This window comes from Helobdella robusta, assembly GCF_000326865.2.
Source record: "Helobdella robusta unplaced genomic scaffold HELROscaffold_46, whole genome shotgun sequence".
NCBI lineage: Eukaryota > Metazoa > Annelida > Clitellata > Rhynchobdellida > Glossiphoniidae > Helobdella > Helobdella robusta.
This window is the reverse complement of record NW_008705138.1, coordinates 1,102,958-1,124,925: the sequence shown is the minus strand read 5'-3', so window position 1 is coordinate 1,124,925 and position 21,968 is coordinate 1,102,958. Positions and strand designations below refer to the sequence as shown.

At 32.5% G+C, this 21,968-nt stretch overlaps 3 protein-coding genes across 3 annotated transcripts; all 3 read right to left on the bottom strand.

The window, feature by feature from the left end:
• Positions 1–4,541: 4,541 nt before the first annotated feature.
• On the bottom strand, positions 4,542–4,769 carry HELRODRAFT_85545 (hypothetical protein; the record flags this gene model as incomplete). Its single annotated transcript, XM_009026222.1, has 1 exon — positions 4,542–4,769. A coding segment is annotated over one exon (228 nt), but the record flags the coding sequence as incomplete, so codon positions are not given.
• A 7,476-nt stretch (positions 4,770–12,245) lies between these two features.
• On the bottom strand, positions 12,246–14,113 carry HELRODRAFT_178213 (hypothetical protein; the record flags this gene model as incomplete). Its single annotated transcript, XM_009026337.1, has 4 exons — positions 12,246–12,482; positions 12,692–12,774; positions 13,615–13,874; positions 14,070–14,113. 4 exons carry the CDS (start codon positions 14,111–14,113, stop codon positions 12,246–12,248), a joined length of 624 nt encoding a protein of 207 aa, XP_009024585.1.
• Positions 14,114–18,484: 4,371 nt separating this feature from the next.
• On the bottom strand, positions 18,485–21,736 carry HELRODRAFT_178212 (hypothetical protein; the record flags this gene model as incomplete). The annotated part of the gene is made up of 5 exons (XM_009026336.1): positions 18,485–18,643; positions 19,217–19,297; positions 20,444–20,572; positions 21,375–21,485; positions 21,563–21,736. 5 exons carry the CDS (start codon positions 21,734–21,736, stop codon positions 18,485–18,487), a joined length of 654 nt encoding a protein of 217 aa, XP_009024584.1.
• Between the last annotated feature and the right edge of the window lie 232 nt (positions 21,737–21,968).

Sequence of the window (21,968 nt, the reverse complement as noted above, 5' to 3'; positions counted from 1 at the left end):
ATGTTGAAGTACCTTGCACACGTCCCAAAGGCCGTCTAAAGAAGTCCTGGTCGCAAACAATCGAGCAAGACATGAAAGCTCTAAATTTAAATGAAATGGATACAACTGATCGTCTAATTTGGCGCAAAAAGTTGATGGCAAAGAAAACAACGTCCTACCTCGGGGAACCGAGACTCTGGACGCAAAACGAAGATTGATTGATTGATTGATTGATTGATTGATTTTGATTGATTGATTGATTGATTGATTGATTGATTGATTGATTGATTGATTGATTGATTGATTGATTGATTGATTGATTGATTGATTGATTGATTGATTGATTGATTGATTGATTGATTGATTGATTGATTGATTGATTGATTGATTGATTGATTGATTGATTGATTGATTGATTGATTGATTGATTGATTGATTGATTGATTGATTGATTGATTGATTGATTGATTGATTGATTGATTGATTGATTGATTGATTGATTGATTGATTGATTGATTGATTGATTGATTGATTGATTGATTGATTGATTGATTGAAAAGTTTGGGATGAGTCAGTGTAAATCCTGTACAACTTCGATTACAAAATCTGAGGGTTTCGATGAAAACAAAAATGAACACGAGGAAGTGAAATTTCCTTACAGATCAGGAGTTGGTGCATTGATGTACTTGATGACGGTAACAAAACCAGATATTGCATATGCAGTTGGAGTAGCATCCAGAAGTTTTGAGAAACCCAGCAAGTCCAATGTAGCCCAAGTCAAGCAAATTTTCAGTTATGTGCAAGGCACAGCTGATGTCGGTATTGTTTACAAGTCTGGTCAAAACAATACACTTATAGCCTACAGTGATGCAGATCATGAAGGAGATAAATCTAGTGGAAGATCGACATCAAGTGTAATCTGTATGTTTGGAGAAAGCGTGATCAGTTGGTTTAGCCAACGTCAATCCTCAGTTGCGATTTCAACTACCAAAGCAGAAATCGTTACCACAAGTGAAGCAGCTCGTGAAGTGATATGGCTCAAACGATTGTTGAACGACATTGATCTAAAAAAAAGCCAGAAATTTTTGTAGACAATGAAGCAGCGATTCGTTTAGCACACAATCCAGAACTTTACAGAAAAACAAAGCATATCCACATTAGACATTTCTTTGTCAAAGAAAAAGTTGCAGAAGAAGAAGTTTCAGTTGAACGAGTTGCGACAGAACTTCAAGTTGCTGATGCTCTGACAAAACCAATGGTAGGACCAAGACTAAAGAATCTGATGTGTGCGATGGGTCTTCATAAAATTTAGGTTAAGGTCATCTAATGTTTTAAATAAAATGAGAAGGTGTTAAATTTTATGTTTTATATTAAAACATTATGATTTATGATATACATTTATTTTCTTTGGACCAAATGTTTTTTGCTTTGTATGTAACTTCACTTTTCTTTTTCCGTTGATCCGGTTGATAATAAACAAGTCAAGAACGTTGCTAAGTTTATTTTTCTTCTTTTAATGTCATTCAATATTATATCAATTAATTAAACGATCTACGTGACAAGAAATTTAACATTCCAGTCCAGAAAAACACCGTTTCGGTAAATGAAATTTTCTGATTTAGCACACCATGAAAATGGTCGGTCAAGGGAGCCAAAATAACTGAGCCGTCTCTAATGAGCGTCAGACCACCACGTAAGCAAACCAAAATACTGCCAGAATCTCGCGGGCCATAGGCACTTCTCAACTTTTGGTAGAATGATTTTGGATCATTATGGTCCGCAGCTGTTTGATGTTTTTGAGTCTTTTCCGCCCACCAAGATTCTTTCAGTTGACGATGCTTTTTTTGTGCCAGATTACGAATATTGGATTAAAATGTTTTCTTTACGCCGTTGTTCTTGTCAACGTGCGTGGTTTTCATGGTGTCTATTAGCTGACGAACCTCCTTGTCTTGATCATCGAATCAATCCTGATAGACGTTTCGCCAAAAGCCGATGACTTTTGATGCCACTTCATACACAGTCCGTTTGAATTTAGGTCATAGATTGTTATCATCGTTAGTTAGTGCGGTGTCCAACAAACGAAAAAATGATTTCTCGATTTTTTTGTCGCCTAATTTGGCAACATCCAACTTTTTAGTCCTAACAGCCCTGCGCGTTTTTTGGCAAGTTTTGCTTATTGTACTTCTATTGTTTTGATCAGTCTGTGATTTTACTAAAGAGTTGTAGTGCCTATTGCTCTGGTGATACAAACGTAGAGGAGCTGCCTCGTGAGGACGTATTCAATTAAATGATAGTAGTCCAAACATGAATGTTTCCAACTGGTTTTCTTTTTGTTTGCCTGTTGAAAGACTGTGTTGGTCACGACAAGATTGTGCTCCGTGCAGAATTCGAGCAGCATAGTACCTTTTTTTTTGCCAACACCGTTGTGTCTCGGTACTCTACGCCATGAACGGTACAAACGGTAAATCCAATTCCGTGTATTCTGGTTTCACCAGCTGGATAACCTTGGCAAATGAAGGCCGCCAATTTCACCAGATGTCAGCTTTGTTTTCTTTTCTTTATATCATTGTTTCAACCGCAAGTTGGATATCCAGTCAGCCCCGGTGTACTGACAGAATGGGCTAGAGCCAGCTTTGTTTAAACCACTTCCTATAGTTTCCTCTCACAATCAAAGAAAACAGTGCTATCTCTAAATAAGACTGCTGCTTTGTCGTTTAGGCAGGATACGAGCAATGCTGTAGCCCTTGGTTCGACCGTCACATTTAAGCCGCCCTCGTGAGGTTTGTGCACTCACAGGAATACCCTTTACCTGTGCACGTCGCCACTCCCTAGTTGCTGAGGGGCTTGGAACATTTTCAACTCTCACAAAAAATCCTCAGCCTTCACAAATGAGTGGAAGATAGTAAAACATGCTCGTGCGGCATGCTTCACTCCCTCTTCCCGCAGCGATCGTTGACAGCAGGCACAAGTGCTGACTTATCGAGGCAGGCGCAGCAGCTTGATCGAGGCTGTGGCCAGATTGGTGTGACAGAATCACAACTTGCCAGCTGCAGGTGCTAGTTTGTTGTTTCGCCAATTCTACGGTTGTCTGATTCAAATATTTCATATCCTCCCACAGATCAACCGGATTGCATAAATGTCAGAAGTGATTTTCTGCTTGGGTTTACTCCCATAGTCTTATCCGTTAATGACAGCAAGGCAGCGGAGGTTTGAATTCGGAGTTTCCCTCTTCTATGTAGATGGCCAGCCAAAGCTAACGACCACCACTTGCCCGAAACGATTGGTTAAGGCGCCAGTTACTCGCCGTCGCCCTCTCTTGTTAGTTTAAACAATTTCGCCACGTGAAGGCCAGAAGTAGGACTTGATTGACCGGGGTGTGACACCCAGAGCCAATGGGAATATTTTTTAGGAGATGGGCGTTTAACTACCACCCCACCCCCAGCTTAGTCAACTCATTTGAAGCACACACACACACTAAACTACACGCACACAAACACACACACACCACGCACACACATATATATATATATATATATATATATTTATATTTATATTTAGTGTTAAGCAATCATCTTTAATACTAAAAATAAATGGTAATAATGTGAATAAAATCACTTAATTTTTTTTAGCATGTTGTAAAACGTAAAGTAAAAACAGTAACATTGACTGATTTTAAGTGTTTTTTAATGTATTTTTTATTTAGTAGTGATAATAAGGTGAAATAATAATGCAAGAATTGAAAATTATTTTCATTATGTTTTAAAACATAAAAATAAAATAATTTTACTAAGATTAACAATTACATTTACTCATTTTTTAAAAGTTTTTTTTAAATATTTTTATTTAGTAGTTATTTATTTATTCATTTATTTAACAACTAACCAGAGGGCATCAAGATGCCTCTTACCCAGTCAGAAAAAAATGAACTAAATTCAACATAAATGGCAGAACAGAAAAAAAAGAAAATGTTATATTAAAAAAGATAGATACCACATGTCATCATTTCTAATATGTCAGTGATTTAATGCAACAAAAATCCAATCAAAACGAGATTAACATGGACCATGTATTCTATTTATATGAAATAGACCGATATAATAATTCAAATGGATAAAATTTATGAAATAAACGTTTTTATCAATTAACATACGTTTTTGAAATTAATGATAACTATTGATTTATTTTATATTTACTCATTTTTTAAGAGTTTTTTTTTAATATTTTTATTTAGTAGTTATTCTTCCGGTAGCATGTTCCACACTCGTACAATTCTGTTACAAAAAAGGTATTTTGATGTGTTATTGTTGGAATTAGATTCGAGCAGTCGTTTGCGATGTCCACGGGTTGATAAGTATGACGATGGGCTAAATTGATCTATTATATCAGTGTTGATGAGATTGTTTAGTATCTTGTACAAGAAACATAGGTCAAAAATCAATCTACGATGTTCTAGTGTTTGAGGTACGTTCAAGGTACGAAAGATAACGAATTGAAGGAATAAATTTAGTGAATCTTCTTTGAATGCTTTCGATCCTGTTTTACTGATATTTGTAGTGAGGGTTTCAGATTGGTGAACAATACTCCAACAGAGATCGAACATAGGTGCAATAAGCTTTAGTGAGTAGATCTTTGTCTTTAGAAGTGAAACATTTAATGATAAGGCGAGCACGGGTTGAAGCCCTGTGGGTGATGTCATTAATGTGCTGGTTGAAGTTTAACTGATTGTCGATTATAACCCCGAGATTTTTGAAACTGTCAGCAGGAGTTAAAACATGATGGCCAATCATATATTGATTTGCAACTGTAGTATTTCTAATTGATGGAAAGAATGAGCATACAGAGCACTTGTTGGAAGAGAGCGGCAGTTGCCACCTGTTACTCCATGCTGTGATTTTGTCGATTGCCTGTTGAAGCTGATCTAAATTGGATGAACGAGCATATAATTTTATGTCACCAGTAAATTGCAGCGTAGAAACAGAGTACGATGAAATGCAGTCGTTTATATCGTTGATGAAAATAAGAAACAGAGTGGGTCCTAGAACGCTTTCCTATGGTACACCACTGGTTACAGCGATGGAAGAAGATAACTTATTTTGAATCCGGACGAATTGTGATCCTTCATGTAAAAAATTGATCAACCAGCAATATAATTTACCAGAAATACCGTAGACTTGTAATTTGCAACCTAGCTTGGCATGTGAAACGAAGTCGAAAGCTTTTTGGAAGTCGAGATAAATGGTATCGACAGACTGAAAACGAATCACTAAGAAATTTGAGGAGGTTAGAAGAAGATGATCTTGCCGGGAGAAATCCGGAATCCATGCTGGAAATGGGATATCAAACTGTTATCTAATAAGTAATTTAATAGACTCCTGTTGATAATTTTTTCCACGACTCTGCAGCATGAACAGGTTAATGATATAAGTCTGTAGTTGCTGGGATAGTTGGTCGGACCTTTTTTGTGAATAGGAGTAACAATGGCAGTCTTCCATATCGTGGGTAAAAATCCATTTTTAAAAGATCAGTCAAAAATGTGACATAGTGGGATAGCTAAACTTGAAGCGCACATCTGGATCACTTGAATATGAATTCTTCAAATCTCGAACAGCAGGATATACTACATGTGGAGTGAAGCAAATTTCTTCAATTGATTTAGTAATACGGAAAGGCAAAGAACAAGTTAGTCCATTATCTACTGTGAATACTGATGCGAAATAATTATTAAATGTGTTTGCTATCGTCACGGGATCACTTGATATACTATTATCCTCAGTTTTCAAGCTGTTGATTTGGGGCTTGGAAAATAATTAGTTGTTTACATAGCAATAAAAGCTTCTGGCAATAAAATAAAATTGTTATCAAATTTTACGGTAGAAGTTTGCTAATTCAGAACATTTTTTTGCTGTCATCGTGTAGTGATTTTTATCATCTGAATTTGAGCTTTGGTTTCCACTTTTTCCAGAAACGTTTAATTTTGTATGATTGACGAAGTGATCTAGGTACTGATCGTTTGGACAGTAGACTTCTACGACGAACTTGAGGAACAAAAGTTGATAAGGCATTGCTGGTTATTTGCTCAAAGATATTCCAACATGCATTAACATCAAAGCAGAATTGAAAATAAGAATTACAATCTATTTTTGAAAAAGAATCATTTAAAAGCTCGTATTTATCTCTGCTGAAATCGTAAAAATATATTTCGTTGTTAGAGTTGTCATTTATTAGTTTACCAATGATGCAATTATGATCACTTGTGGCGAAAGGACATGAAACCTCAAGTTCTTATAGCAATCTGGTATCATCAGAAAGCATCAAATCTAAAATGTTCTGACCTCGAGTAGGTTGGCCTATCAGCTGATAAAAGCCCAAATCGTTAAAAAGTTCAATGAAGGAATTATAAATTAAATTGTCTGGTGAGGAGTAGTTAGTCCAATCGATGAGGGTAAGGTTGAAATCGCCCAACAGACAGTTAAAATTTCCTCTGCATAGCTCCTTGATACATTGAACGCTATCACTCGCATATTCCTCAGCCAACCTGTCAAAACCACCACTGCGGTAGTAGGAGATGAAGCGATAAACCGATGATGATGATGAAGAAAGAATATAAATAGAAATTATTTCGATATGGGAATATTTTGTGGGTACCTCTACAACTTTGAAAGGAATCGAGTTATTAATTATGAAAGCCACACCCCCACCACCACATCTTCCATCGCCCAAAGGGCTTTGGTCATCGTTTCGATCATAAGAGTTTCGTTCATTTTAGATACCTGTTTTTGACATTCCGATACGCTGGTACTTAAAATTGTCATTGTAGTTTGAAGTTGGCTCATGGAGTTAGTGACAGCCTCGGACATGCTTTTGACTGCACGTTTGAAGCTATTGCTGAGAGCTTCCATGCGAATGACAGTAGACTCAAAAATTTGGAAATTATGTCGCACAGCGTTCTCTGATCTGTTATAAGTGATATTCATTTGAGAAAGTAGACTGAAATCCATTTTGTAAAAGAATTTGTAACGCTTATCAAAGAATCTCCTATATGTTCAGCTTGTTTTTCCTTTTTTCAACAGAGTAATGCTACAATTACATCTTTGTGCCCAACATTATGTTAGACAACTGGACATCTTTACTAAACTTTTTTGAAAATCAAAGTTCTGTCAGAAATGAATATGGCGCCAAATGGGCTGGTTTTCTCACAAAAATGACATCATTTCATAATTATTTTGTGTTGCGCTGTTCGGTTCTCATATACGATAAATTGGAGACTAAGTCGAAAGCTTTGCTGTGTCCAACACTGTCTATGTCAAAAGTACGCATACTCCTATGAAGTCTAATGCTATCGCTTCAACAGAACCGATCCGATGAAATCTTTTCGTCTTTTTGGTTAAATACCACTAGTGAAGCAAAAATATTAAATATTGAAGATCCAAGTTTACCAAGGCAGCGAAATCGTCCGAAGCGTTTTTACTGATGGTAACGAAAACGTTCATGTATTTGATACTTCGTAATTATAAAAAAAAAAACGTATTTAGAGATCGTAGATGTCGCTATCTTTTCACTTGACGCTAAATTCAATTCTGATGGTTTCAAAAAACTTGCTGATTTGGAATGAAAAATTTTACATGCAGCAACAATTGACAGCATTCACTTAAATTATATTGCTGAATTATATCCAGAGGTGTCGAAAGACAGATTACATTTACATTTCAATATGTTTCGCGATATTTGTAAGTAAGGAAATTTATTTATTACCTCAGTCGCAGATATTTTCAACGCTTTAAGAAACAAAAACGGACACGGTTTTAATTAAATGCTAGAAGAACTTTCTCGACTTATTAGAATATTTCTTACAATTACTTTCAATTAACATGCAGCACAGAAAAATCGTTTCCATCCTTCGGCGCTTAAAAACTTTTTTACCTTCAACAATCAGTCAGCTAAGATAAAATCATTTGGCCATACTACATTGCTATAAAGAACGCGCCCACAATCTTTCAATTGATGATTTATACAAAGAATTTACTTCTCGGAATGATTTGCGCAGAAAATCGTTTGCAACGTGACTGTATTTAAACTAGATTTTTTATGTTCGGGATATTTAAAAATAGAATTTTACTATTTACATTATATTGTTTAAACTTTTGACTTTTAAATTAATTAAAAATTAAAAAGAAGTTTAAATTAAAGTTTGACCAAAAATAATAAAAATTAAAATTTCGGTAACTTTTGAGTGTTGGAAATACAGAGATTATTGAAGTTAAAACATCGGTAGACCACTATTTTCAATTTTCAACTATTTGTTGTATCTTATTTATGATTATATCGGAACGCACAGATATAAGTCTATATAAAATACAGAAGATAAAAAAGTTTTTTCTATATAAGATAAAATGAATAAAAATAGTTAAAAACTTTGTTTTTTATATAAACAAGTTGAAAAATAATGGTAAAAGAAGAATTCTTTTTCTCTCTTTATTTGCCTTGGTTGTTTTTAAACGACCAGTCCCTGACTCTCACGTGGTCTGGTCAAAAACAAGCTGAAGTGATCATCTCTAAGAATTTAGCATCCATACACAATCAAAATGATGTGGGTGGGTGCGAACCGTCATGTTTAACGTCATTAGTTGACACCAAGACGTTGTAAACGGGTTTGAATATCTTTCGACACATCCTATGTTTATCCAACACTTTCATATCTTCCGGTTTAAACAGAGTCAAGTCAATTTCTTTCTCCTTTGGCGAATTTGCCAAAAATATCATTTTTAAATGAACTAAAATCTTTTATAACAACTAAACTAAAGAAAATTTGTCACAATAATTATTGTCAGAGAAAATCTATCATTCGACCGAGACCTTCTAGTCCTAGTGCTGTTAAAATAAACGGCAATTCGTTTACAACTTTATCTGCTATCCCGTTAAAACGCTTACTAAAACTAGTTGCATAATATATATCTATTTATGTATATATGTATATTATTGATGAAAATCACAGCATGTTGCGCTAGCTTCCTGTTTAGTTTTCGATTTTTCAAACGGTTGATCGTAAATCATTCTCAATTTACTTGAATTCAAAACCAAAATTGAACATCGCAGAAATTGCGCTTTATAAGCTAATTGATTGATTGATTCCTTTTAGCACTTTATAACATTATTTAAAACAAAAAATATTTTTTGAATTAAACAACAAAAACAACAAAAAGATTAAACAACAAAAAGATTGAAAAACACTAACCACTCGTGTTGTCGTATTATACGAAAAGGACATGAAATCAAACAATTAAGAAACATGAGTAAAACTAGAAACATTAGATGTACTTTGCAGTAAAAATATGAAAAACTTAAATTGATCCGCACTTTTTAGTTTAAAATTTATATTTAAAAAACAATAAATCGCGACTTGATTGTGACAGTCTCTAGTGACAATAGTATTCTTACTATTCTTGCTTTTGGCTTTTCCTCTGCTTTTTATATTGTTGATCGTACTAATCTCATGAGGCTGCTAAATCATTTTTTAATATTTTGATTCTTGTCTATCTTGGTTTTCTTCTTATCTCTATCGTTTTTCTTCTGTTGTTCTTAATAATTCCACTTCTAGCTTCTCTACCCTTACTGTTGGAGTATCTCTTTGGACCTCTTCTATTTGTACTCTATACTTCTGAACTATCTCATATTACTAATAATTTTTCTTTCACTAGTCAACTATATGCTGATGATTCTTTTATTTATACTTTTTTTCTTCCATCTAATCTCAATAGTGTTCTTCATAATCTATATCTATGTCTGTCTTAATTATCGCTTGGTCTGACTCTATGTGTCTTAAACTTAATCCTTCTAAATTTGAATTAATTTGTTTTAATAAATCTAGATTGATTGATTAATCAATTTAAAGTTTGTCTTTTCAATTTTCTTTACTTGAATTTTCTAGAAAATGTTCAATTTGTTGAAAACAAAATTATTTATGCAAATATTGAAAATAAAATTATTTTTGCAATTATTGATGAAAATCACAGCATGTTCGGCGTTAGTTAACTTCCAATTTAACTTTTCGATATTTCTAACGGTTGATCGTAAATCATTTTCAAGTTTCTTGAGTTCAAAACCATAATATTTGTTTGTTTTATGCATAACAGAACAAAAATGCTTTTTTCAGTATTCCTATACCATCTTTGGTGTTCAAATTGATATGTTGTGTATGTGCCCATATGTTCATGTATATATATATATACTCACCAGAAAACCAAGATAGACAAGAATCAGTAATATTAAAAGAAAGATGTAGCAGTCTCAAGAGAATAGTACGGTCAACAGTATCAAAAGCCGAGGAAAAGTCAAGAGCAAGAAGAAGAGTAAGATTACTATTGCCACTAGAGAGAAAGATATCATTGTGTATTTTGAGTAAAGAAGTTTCAGTACTGTGAGCAGGTCTGAAACCAGATTGAGATACAGGTAGCAGCAGTTAAAGTTTAAATAGGATGACAGTTGATTAAAAACTACTTTTTCTATTATTTTAGAGATGAAAGTAATATTAGTAACAGGTCTATAATTAGATAAAGAGGTAAGATCTAAGGATGAGTTTTTAAGAATAGGAATAACAATAGAATTCTCTTAAGAAGTAGGAAATTTGGAGGTGGAAAGAGATAAATTAACTAATTTTGAAAATGATAGGATAAAATATTGAGGAAAATTCTTTAAGTAAATTAGAAGGAAGTAGATCTAAAGAACAGGTTGTAGACGACATAGAATTAATAATTTTAGTTAGTTCTAAAAGATTTATTGGATTAAATACAGAAAAAGATTCAGTAGTAAGTTTAGTAAAGTTATGAGAAGAAAAATTAGAATTAGATGTTCTTAAAGAAGTAATTTTATTTACAAAAAAGTCATGAAACTGTTGAGCAGAAAAAGATGAGTGAAAAGATTTCTTATGAAGAAGTTTAGATAGAGCAGACCACCTATTTTTAGACGTTGAGGCAGATGTTATAGAATTTCTAAGAAAAGTAGAGTGTTTAGAGAATAGTAGATATTTATAATTAATCAATTCAGATTTATAGATAGAATAAAGAGAGTTTAATGGATTTAACCTATAGGCTTTCACCAGTTTTCTAACACTTTTCTTGGCTACTACACAAGCATAATCAAACCAAGGAGCCATACGAGAATAGAGCCTATAGGTAAAAGATTTAAGAGTAATATTGGATTGAGTAGTAATGTAAAAAGGAATAGAAAAAGAATAGAGAGATTCAGCAAGTGAGTAGAATTTGTTTAAAATAAAAAACTTCTTTGTTTGTTTTTAATATAATTGTTTATTAAAGAAACGTTAATTGAAATATTAGAAGACACGTTAGTTGACAAAAAGCGAAAAGCATACACGTGCAAGTTAGTCAAGTTAGCAATAATATAAGATTGTCTGAAACTATGGAAAGGTATAAATATATTGAAACATATATAATATACATATATATTATTTCAATACTTTCCCTTGTTTCAAAACATTTTATGACATTAGTCCCATATGTCCACACAGGAGTTTCAGTCTGACTCTGTCCAGTGGCTTTGTCATCACATCAGCGACTTGTTGAAATTTGTGTGATATCAACCGTTCCATCTTGAATTTTTTCTCTAATAAAAAAGTTCTTCAAGTCAATGTGTTTTGTTCGCCGATGAAATTGTGGGTTCTGAGCTAATTTGACTGCAGCACTGTTGTCAACTTGCAAGATTGGCACATCTTTCAAATCAACCTGTAATGATTTGAATAATCTTTGAAGCCAAATTATTTCTTTGACAGCCTCTGTCGCAGCGATGATCTCAGCCTCTGTTGTAGATGTTGCAACTATGGCCTGTCGTTGACTAATCCATGATATTATGCCTCCTGCATATATCACTGCAATACCTGTGGTCGAACGTCCAGTCTTTCTATAGCCTCCAAAATCTGAATCACTGAAACACTGTAAAACTCCTTTTGTACTGTCTGATCTGTACACAATGCTCTGATCGATTGTTCCTGCTAAGTATCTAAGCACTCGTTTTGCTTTTATCATATCTCCTGGTGTTGGGTTCTCGAGGGAGCGTGATAAATATGTATATTATATATGTTTCAATATATTTATGACTTTCCATAGTTTCAGACAATCTTATATTATTGCTAACTTGACTAACTTGCACGTGTATGTTCTTTTCGCTTTTTGTCGACTAACGTGTCTTCTAATATTTCAATTAACGTTTCTTTAATAAACAATTATATTAAAAACAAACAAAGAAGTTTTTTTATTTTAAACAGTGTTCCATTTGCAAGTGATATTTGCGCTGTGGGTTGTGGCGTTGGCATCTACAGTGTTGGCACTGTTGTTGTTGTTGTTATTGTTGATGCTGTTGTTGTTGTTGATTTTGTTGTTGGTGTTGTTGATGTTGTTGTTAGGGTTGTCACTATTGATGATGTTCCAATTGCAACTGATATTTGCGCTGTGGCTGTGGCATTGGTATCTACGGTGTTGGCACTGTTGTTGTTGCTGTTATTGTTGATGTTGTTGTTGATGTTGTTGTTGATGTTGTTGTTAAGGTTGTCACTATTGGTATGATTGTTGTTTACATCATCAATATTGTTGGTGATAACATTGTTATAATTATTGCTGTTGTCGTAATTGTTGTTGTTATAATTATAATGATTGTTGTTTTTATTTAGTAGTCTATTTGAAGGTAGAATGTTGCTAGACTGTACTTGAATGTTCATGAAGGGATTTTTGTTTTGTATGAAAATTGATTCAGCTATTTTCAGGTTTGGGATGTTGTTATTGCAATAAACTATTTGCGTGTTATTTAACATTTGTCGTGTTAAAGTGATGTTATGCTGTTGTTGATAATGTTCTTTGCCAAAACAGCAGTCAGCCTAGCTATGACACAATTATTGAATAAATATGATTAATATGATTATGCAAAATTGCGTTCTGTTGAATCGATTATAAAAAAGTTAATAAATGTTAAATGGGCAACAATTTTTAACGAATATATATATATATATATATATATATATATAGACATTTAGACATTAAAATCAACGGTACAAAATATTTAACCTAAAGTATAATTGACCAAGTGCACTTAATCACAAACGCAGTGATCAAAAAAAAACTTGAACATTAAAATCAATGGTGTAAGACAAAGTTTAAAATACAAAATGAAAGAAAAAGGAACCTAAACATTAAAACCAAAGGTGTAAGATACGTGTAAAAAATTCAAAAAAAGAACCTAAACACAATAGTATAATATACGAGCCCATGGTTAAAAACAACAGTCATAAAAACTATTATTTTACCCCTGCTCGCTACTTAATGTTTATGGGTCCGATCTATGTTTATGGCAATATTTTCTAAAATACAGAAAGCATAAAATTTTTGCAACAATAAACAAATATTTTGCTTAATATATTGTTTATCATTTGGATTGCCGAAAATTTCTACAATTTTAGAACTAATGCTATCAATAAAAAATTGTTTTTCTCTGTCAATGAGTCCAAACGTTTCAATACATAGTGGTGTAAATATTTTGTATTATCATTCAATTTTTATATTTGTTATTTTTTAAATTAGCAGCTTTTATTGCGGCGGATCCGGGAAATTGTTACATCCCACGATAAACAACGACCACCGGACCATGGGACGAGTGTATAACCATCTGGTCTGTTGTTACTGTTGGAAATTACGCCTGCAGGTTCTTTAATGGTGGGTATGTTGGCTTTTTGAAAAAGTCTACTTAGATAGCCATTCATAGCTGATGGACGTGCCTGTCTGCCAGAACCCAATCTACATGACAGACCATGATGACCCAACGCGGCAACATCAAATCCACATAAACATTTATACCCCGACACAATCGTTAAACCGAGTCTCAAACACAGGCTTGCTCTGATGGATGCGTTGTCCAGCCTTGTGCCACATGCTAAAAACTGCCCTTATCCAAGCTGAACCAAGTTCACTTTTTACAGCCATCAATCTTGCCTTATCCTGGGGGCGATATATTCAGCTCCTCCAGTCGAGACATCGATTTAATCCTGAAAGGTTCGTTCCATATTTTTGTGAGCACACATTCATGCTGTGTACGCTGCCGTATATAGAACACCAGTGGTTAAACTGCCCGAGTCCATCCTTTATCGTCGAAAAAATTATTAAAAATTGATTGGAGTTCATTGTTGAATAAATTCGAAATATCTTTAGGTGGGTTTGGCAAAGTCCTAAGAAAATAAGAGAGTCTTGGTTTAAAAGCTGCTTGAGAGATAAGAAAAAGAGCATCATGTTTATTAATTTTTGTCATCATCGACATAATATATTTAAACTCTTCAAACTTTTTAGACCAAAAATTGTTATGGCAATAACCTTTAAAAATGATGACACCCAAAAATTCAAGGTTGAATGTTTCAATTTTATTAATATTATGAAAACCAAGCTGACCAAGTAGTTAGTTCACATTTCTTTATATAAAGTTTCAACCCGTAGTGATTGCAATTGTTATTGATAAATTCTAAGTCATCAGATAAGTTTTTAATACTTCCTCCCAAAACCACATCGTCCAAATATGCTACAACAAATCTTGAACGGAAAGATTTGATTAGAGGGCCAATTGCTAATGCTCAGGAGGACAAACACCATTTAGCAAAAGGTTTATGAAATAAGTTCGGTGGTTTCGGTTTTGCAATGCGTCAAATCTCTTAGATGCTGGGGGGTTAGGCCGTCTCTTCCACCGGAAGTTCCCTTTGGAAACTGTCTTAGACACAGCATTAGTTGCTGAGCAGTGACGGTTTTTTTCTGGACTGAGTTTCCTGGCAGCCGGGGGATTGGGGTGCGTTTTTTAAAGCATTGAGAGTATCGTCAGAGTTCAAAGCCATAGTGTCCGTTGAAGACAAAATTTTCATAGCATTTCAAATATTACCGTTTTCAATTTTGCTTTTGACCATGGCACAAATTTTTGGTTGACGATCTCCTCTCCTTTCACCCTTTTAAACAGGTTTCATGGCTTTTACCAACTCCTCCAATGGGCCACTAGAAAAAGCATCGAGCCTACTGTTGATTTGGACGTTGATGTTACGACCTCTTCCTTCTCGGGAAACTTTATAAAGCACCATCTTTAGAAGGAATAACAATTTAAACCATGCCGTGGATTCAGATGGGTGGTCACATATATTTTTCAGTATATTGATCAAAACTTGACCAAACTTACCGCGTGAATAGTTTGATGACATTTTTAAAAAGGATTCGACAAATGAATCATACCTTTCGCTTACAGCAGTCCTTGTTGTTTTCGTTCCAAAACCCGCCAACACTATAGTATAATAGTCTAATAGTGTAAGACATATTAGCAAACGACGCTAAAAATCAACAGTAAAAAATGATATACATGAAGATTAATGTAATAAAATAAAATAAGCACGAAACGATTATGTATAATAAAAAAAAGCAAATGCAGAACACAAAATGCAGGAGACAGACCACACGTATAAGTCGAAAGAAATTTCCACACACGCAACCAACCAAATGTACTCCAAGACACACGCGACTTTAGCTTTATTCTCACCCTATCCTAGACATATAAGATAATTTTTTAATTTATACTTAAAAGGTCTGTAATGAGGCATTCCCTAATGTATAATGGTAGGTTATTCCATTTCAAGACTCCATAAAAACAAAAATTTCTGTCTGTTAAAGAATTTAAACATAATTTTGGTTTAAAAAAAAATCTGTGGAGGATTTGGATTAATTTATTGGTTTGAGATTCTTTTACAAAAGATTCACGAATGTGCCTGTCTACGATTTGATTATTATTGTTTAAAAATTTATGGATAAAACAACACGATTTAAAACAGTTTAATTCACATATAGATAAAATTTCTAATTTATTAAATATATCGTTATTTATATTTTTTTCTAAAAGAAATGTATTTAAAAGCTCTTTTTTGTAATATATATATATATATTGCAAATAAGTTTTTTAGGTGTTTCCCCAAATAAGATTTCCGTAATATAGATGTGAATAGATAAAAGCATAATAAAGAGATAACAAAAAATTGTCTGTTAGCTGGTTTTTAACCCTGTTAATTATTCCTATATTTCTGTTTAGTTTTATTAACATTGAATCAATATGTTTCCTGAAAGTCATTTTAGAATCAATGATCATTCCAAGCAATTCAAACTCATCCACCCTTTCAATCAAACTGTCACTAATTCTAAGTGAAATTTCGTTTGGATTGACATTTTTTTTGCTAAAAATTATATATTTGGTTTTTTTATATTTATACTAATTTTATTAAAAATCGCCCAGTTATTAATATTATGAAGATCAGTATTAGTATTCAATTCTAAATCTGATATTTGATGTTATCATGGTTGCATAATTCGCATATATGGTGATATTAGAATGACGAGTAGTATTAACAATATCATTAATAAAAATAATAAATAAATCTGGGCCTAATATACTACTCTGTGGAACCCCACTCACTATTTGTTTCAGCGCTAAATAAGATCCCATTATACTAACATATTGAAACCTTGATGACAAGTAGGTTGCAAAACATTCTAAAGCAATTCCTCTGACCCATACACCTCCAGCTTTGTCAACAAAATATCATGTGGGGCTGAGTCAAAAGCTTTCGCAAAATCCAAAAAACAGCAGAGACAGACAAACCAAAAACAATCTCATTCAAAACCCTCACAACGGCATCTTCTGTGGAATGTTTCTTAAGAAAACCAAATTGATTCTTATCATCCAAGAAAGATTCTAGTCTCACCTCAATAATCTTTTCGAGAACTTTTGATATTGAACTAAGAATGCTAATTGGTCTATAATTTTCAACATTATATACTGAGCTAGATTTATGGATTGCCTCCTATTTTTATTCATTAAATTATTAACAAGCTTCCATTTTCCCCTCATATTAACATCTGAATTATTTAAAATATTGTTACAGTAATTTGTCTTTGTTGTTTTAATTAGATTATTTAAATTATTTCTAAATTTTTTATATTTTATTTCATGATTATAAGAAAAGTTTTTTTTCTATTTTCGAAATAAGCAATTTTTATGGCATATTATTTTCTTAATTTCACTTGTCATCCATGGCTGGGAAAATTTAAATTTGTTAATCTTACGAGAAATATATGGACAGAATTTTGTAAATAAATTTTCAAAAGTTGGCACAAAATTACTTAAGGCCATATGACAGTCTTTTTCGTCCAAGGTGTCTGACCAATCATGAGTATATAAAACAGCGTTGAGTTTTTTCAAATTCTTTTTATTAGTGTTATGGTAAAAGATATGGCTCTCACAGTCTCTGCCATCCAAGAAAGGAAAAGCTACAAATATAGGAAAGTGGTTTGATATATCTGATAAAAGTGTACCACTATGAAAAAAAATCCAGACCATTTGTAATAAAAACATCTATGATGGTGCTAGATGTTGCAGTTGTCCTGATTGGAATGTTGATATTAGGGTATATGGAACGGGATGACATTAGATTTAGAAACCGAAGACTTGCGGGTGTTTCAATGGATAAATCAATATTTTAATCACCCATTATACATACCAGTTTTAGTTTTTTCATAACATCATTTATTAAATTGGGCCAAAAATAAATTTGTATTTGTCGATGGTGGTCTATAGATGTTTATTAAAATGAGCTGCTTTGGTTATTAATCTCAATGGCGATTGATTCAAAAGTATCGTCATTAACATCCCTTAAAACAAAAATATCATTTTTAATACAGCAATCTATCGATTTATTAATAAAAATTACCGTGCCACCACCTATACCTCTCATTCTATTTTTGTTGATAGCCTTCGAATACAATTAACGAATCATTGCTGTCATTCAACCGAGTTTCTGACAAACAGATGACGTCAAAAAAATATCCGTCTCTTCGATTAATATTTTGGGTCTATCTAATTTATTGATAATACTATGACAATTTAAATTTAATATTTTAAAACAGGATTTCCGTTTTATTGATGGAATGTTAAATTTTAACATATTCGGAATATGTTGCTGACGATTATAAAAAAATGTTTTATAATTAAAAAAAAGTTATTTTCTGATGAATGGTCATTTAAAATGTCAAGCATGTATCGATCTATAAAAAAATTATTGCAATTTTTATTTAGATTTGGTGTAGTAGCCATTTAAATTGTCTTTAATGGATATCTTTTCAAGTTGCCTGCTTATTTCACTCACCATTTTTGTTGACGTTAGATGATTTGATTGATCATTGTTAGAGACTTCTATTGATGATGGGTTTTGTTCGTTAATTGGACAATTTGATTTGTCATTGGCGTCCCAAAGAGATTATTATTTTGTGACTTATTGGTTTGTGAATCTGACTGATTAAAAATCCAGTCTCTAAGGACTGTACCCTCTGGCCAAAGCATAGAGTCACCAGTAATTTTTAAATAATCGGTTTTCTTAATAATTATTTTAAATGACTTTGCTGAAACATTTTTAATGTTTCTATTAATTACGGAATATAATTTAATTGCTGATATTCCATTTTTTTTCCAGATAATTTGATTTCTGAACATCATCTACCTCTGGGCTTATTCTCCCAAGAAATACAACAAATTTCTCAACAGGCTTAGGTGCCGCCCTCAGTTCACAAACTTTATTTGTTCCATAAACAACCTTAACATCCTTTTGAAGAACACCGGGGTACAATGGACGGGCAGTATTATCGGGATTTAATTTTTTGCATTTTTAATAAATTTCCTATTGTGGTGCAGCGTAAACTCAGTTGAATTATGATTTTTTGTGTCTAAATTAACATTTTGTATGGTTTTAGCATTATTAGTTTCAGTGAAGTTTTTCATATTCCCAATTGCCTTCAATCGATTTTTTTGTTTATTGCCCTCCACTATGGTGTTTAGGCTAGTGTCTATGTTATTTTCTAAAGAGCCTATAATATCAATATTTTTACTGGTATACGGTTAATAACTTTCTCTAGCTTTTCTATTTGTTTGTTTTGCTCATTCACTATATCTTTCATTAACATTTCAATGCTTTTACTTTTGTTATCGTTATCTTCTTTCATTTCGTTTAATTTATCATTTATTATTTTAATTTTATCAAACAAAGCCTCATAAAAACCTGAATTCGTGACACAAACACAGGTTTCACAGCACCAAAAAAACCTTCAATTGCATCTATCTCCTTGTAGACAGCATCAGTAATGCCAATATATTTGAAATAGCAACATTAGCTACAGACCTTGCATGCCAACAATTTTTTTGCTGCCGCCAATTTATTACAGTGCATACATTTCTTTTTTGCCGCCTTCTCTGGCATTTCCTCTTAAAAGAGGGAAAGAAGGAGAGAAAGAGAAAAAAAAGAAAAAAATTAATAAAGAAAAAATTGTATCACAACAGCAGTAACCTAAATGCAAAATTGAGACTGACTATATAATATAAGCACGTATGTATTGTCAACTGCAACACAGAAAAAGCCGAGGTAAAAAAACTATACAGTACAGAAAATGAGGAGACCTGTGCAATCTATTGATACGTCTTCTCAAAAAAATAATATACTTCTTTTGTTGATTGGCAACAGACATAGAATGCATACAGTGAGATAATTTAAACTATCCTTTATAGTTTATTTGAATTTGTCAACTAATTAGAAAAATATGGATAAATTTGAAATAAATTCAAAAGTTCCACTGTAAAAGAAAATGAAATAAACCTTTGAAAACCTCTCAATATTTGCAGCCAAATAATCCAAAAAATTTTGAAAAATAACCAATTTTTTAAGAAATATTAAGTAAAAAGCATGGAACATATGAAAAAACGTCTAATCAGCAGCAATGAATGTATGTAAGTCCATTAATTTTTCAATTTCATTTTTTTTTTGAAGATTGTTAAGTTTCCTCATGTAATGACAATTGAGTCCATGCTTTTTTGTTTTATCATGCGTAAAATAAACAAAAATTAGGGTTTTGAACACGAAGGTAATGTTCGCGACGCTTTTAACCCAGCGACGATTAAGCATATGTAAAAGGCGGATTATGAAAAAACCGATTAAATAATAAATATTTAAAGGTTTAATGAAATGAAGAAAGGTTTATTATTGTTTTTTATTTGTTATTTATAACATTTTAACTTTATTCAGATTAAAAATTGCATAAAACAATAAAAAAATTTCATCATAAAATCGCTATATATTAATATACCAACGATAAGGAGAAAGTTAAAAAATCGCCAAAAATTTATTTATGTGTGCATCTGAAAAATATTTGCATCTTCTAATAGACAATTTTATTCCGTAAAATGCCATATATAACAAAACTTTCTTCCGTTTCGTGCACATTCTCAAAAATTTGATTGAACGCGTTACCCATACATTTCTATATTTGCGTCACCGGTAACCTTGGTACACCTCTTCTTCAACTGCACTACTTAATAGATGCACCGTGCAGTTGGTTTACATCCTGCAACTAACCTCTTTTCTTTCTAAGGCATTGTAGTTACATGTTATTATGCTCTGTAGGTTTTGTAAAGATTCATCGTTGCCTTTGGGACCATTTTCAGTTAACCCTAAAAAGCATTTATTCTTCCAGAATAAGTCAATCTGTGAATTTCAATTTTTTATTGTTATCACTATTTATTGTTCGATTGGTGAAATTATTTCTCTGCTTTAGGCTCCTGCAAGGTTGGCCAAACCAACCCTGTTCATTCAAACTAGACTGTAATTTAATAAAAATGTTATTTCGTATAAAGAATAATATGCATTGCACAGTAATTGAACTATAGTACTTTAACGCGTGAACATTTAAATTTAAATTTAAATGTTCATTTAAATTTACCAAAAAAAAATATGTTTTTCATTTTAGTTAAAAATTAACAAATACTAATGCAATTGCAGCTAAAAGTGAAATTTAAACATTTTAAATTGAAAAAAAGTTTGTGATGACCATGTAGATGACTATAATTGTGAATAGTACAGATTGACAAGCGTATAAATTTTAACTATATATACAAGGTAAAATATAATAAACTGTAGTGTTTTTGCGACAAATTAATATAGCATATTTATAAAATATAAGTTTTAGCTTTAATTTAAATGTATAAAAACACAAAAAAATATAATAATACGTAATAATAATAAAAAAAACGTATAGCACCAAAAAAGTGCAAACCCAAGCGATTGAATAAATAAATAAATATATATATATATATTTACCAAGTATTACTTGCCCACGAATTATGATATCTATATATGTGTGTGTGTGTGTGTGTGGTGTGTGCTGAAAATCATAATGTTATGTGTATGAATTGGTAATTGCACGCTACAGGTATCAATATTGCTAACAGATATAGTTATCGTAACATTTATTTTTGCGGCTTCGTACAATTTTTAGTTATAAAAAAACCTTGAGTAACTTTTCTCTGCCTATACCTTTCTCTATTTCTTGTTCCAAATTAACAGTAAAAATTTGTCTATTACGCTGAGCTTTTAACAATGGACTAATGCCTTCATTTGACTAATTTTGATTTGACGCAGAATCATAAAAATAAAACTATCGACAAGCAACGTCCTGGATTGTACGTCCTGTTTTACTTGCATCTTCCAATAGACAATTTTATTCCCAAAAATACCATATATAACAAAACCTTTTCTCGTTTCGTGCACATTCTCAATAATTCGATTGAACGCGTTAACCATACATTTCCAAATTTGCGACATCGGTAACGTAAAATGGTATTCAATAAAAACACCGCTCGCGTTAGCCATTTTCAGTCTTCGACAAAAGATGTTCACTCCTGCACTACAATGAAGTGCGAGTCGGTTTTTGCAGGAGACCTACCTATAGAGCTGCGTTAATTTTACTGGCTTAGTTAAACGAAACTAAAGCAGCTAAATTAAACTAATTTTTGAATGTAAAAAATGAGTTAAATTAAAAATTACCTAGAGAGCTGCCTGAAGCAGGCTCATTCAATTAAAAAAAGGAACCTACCTAGAGAGC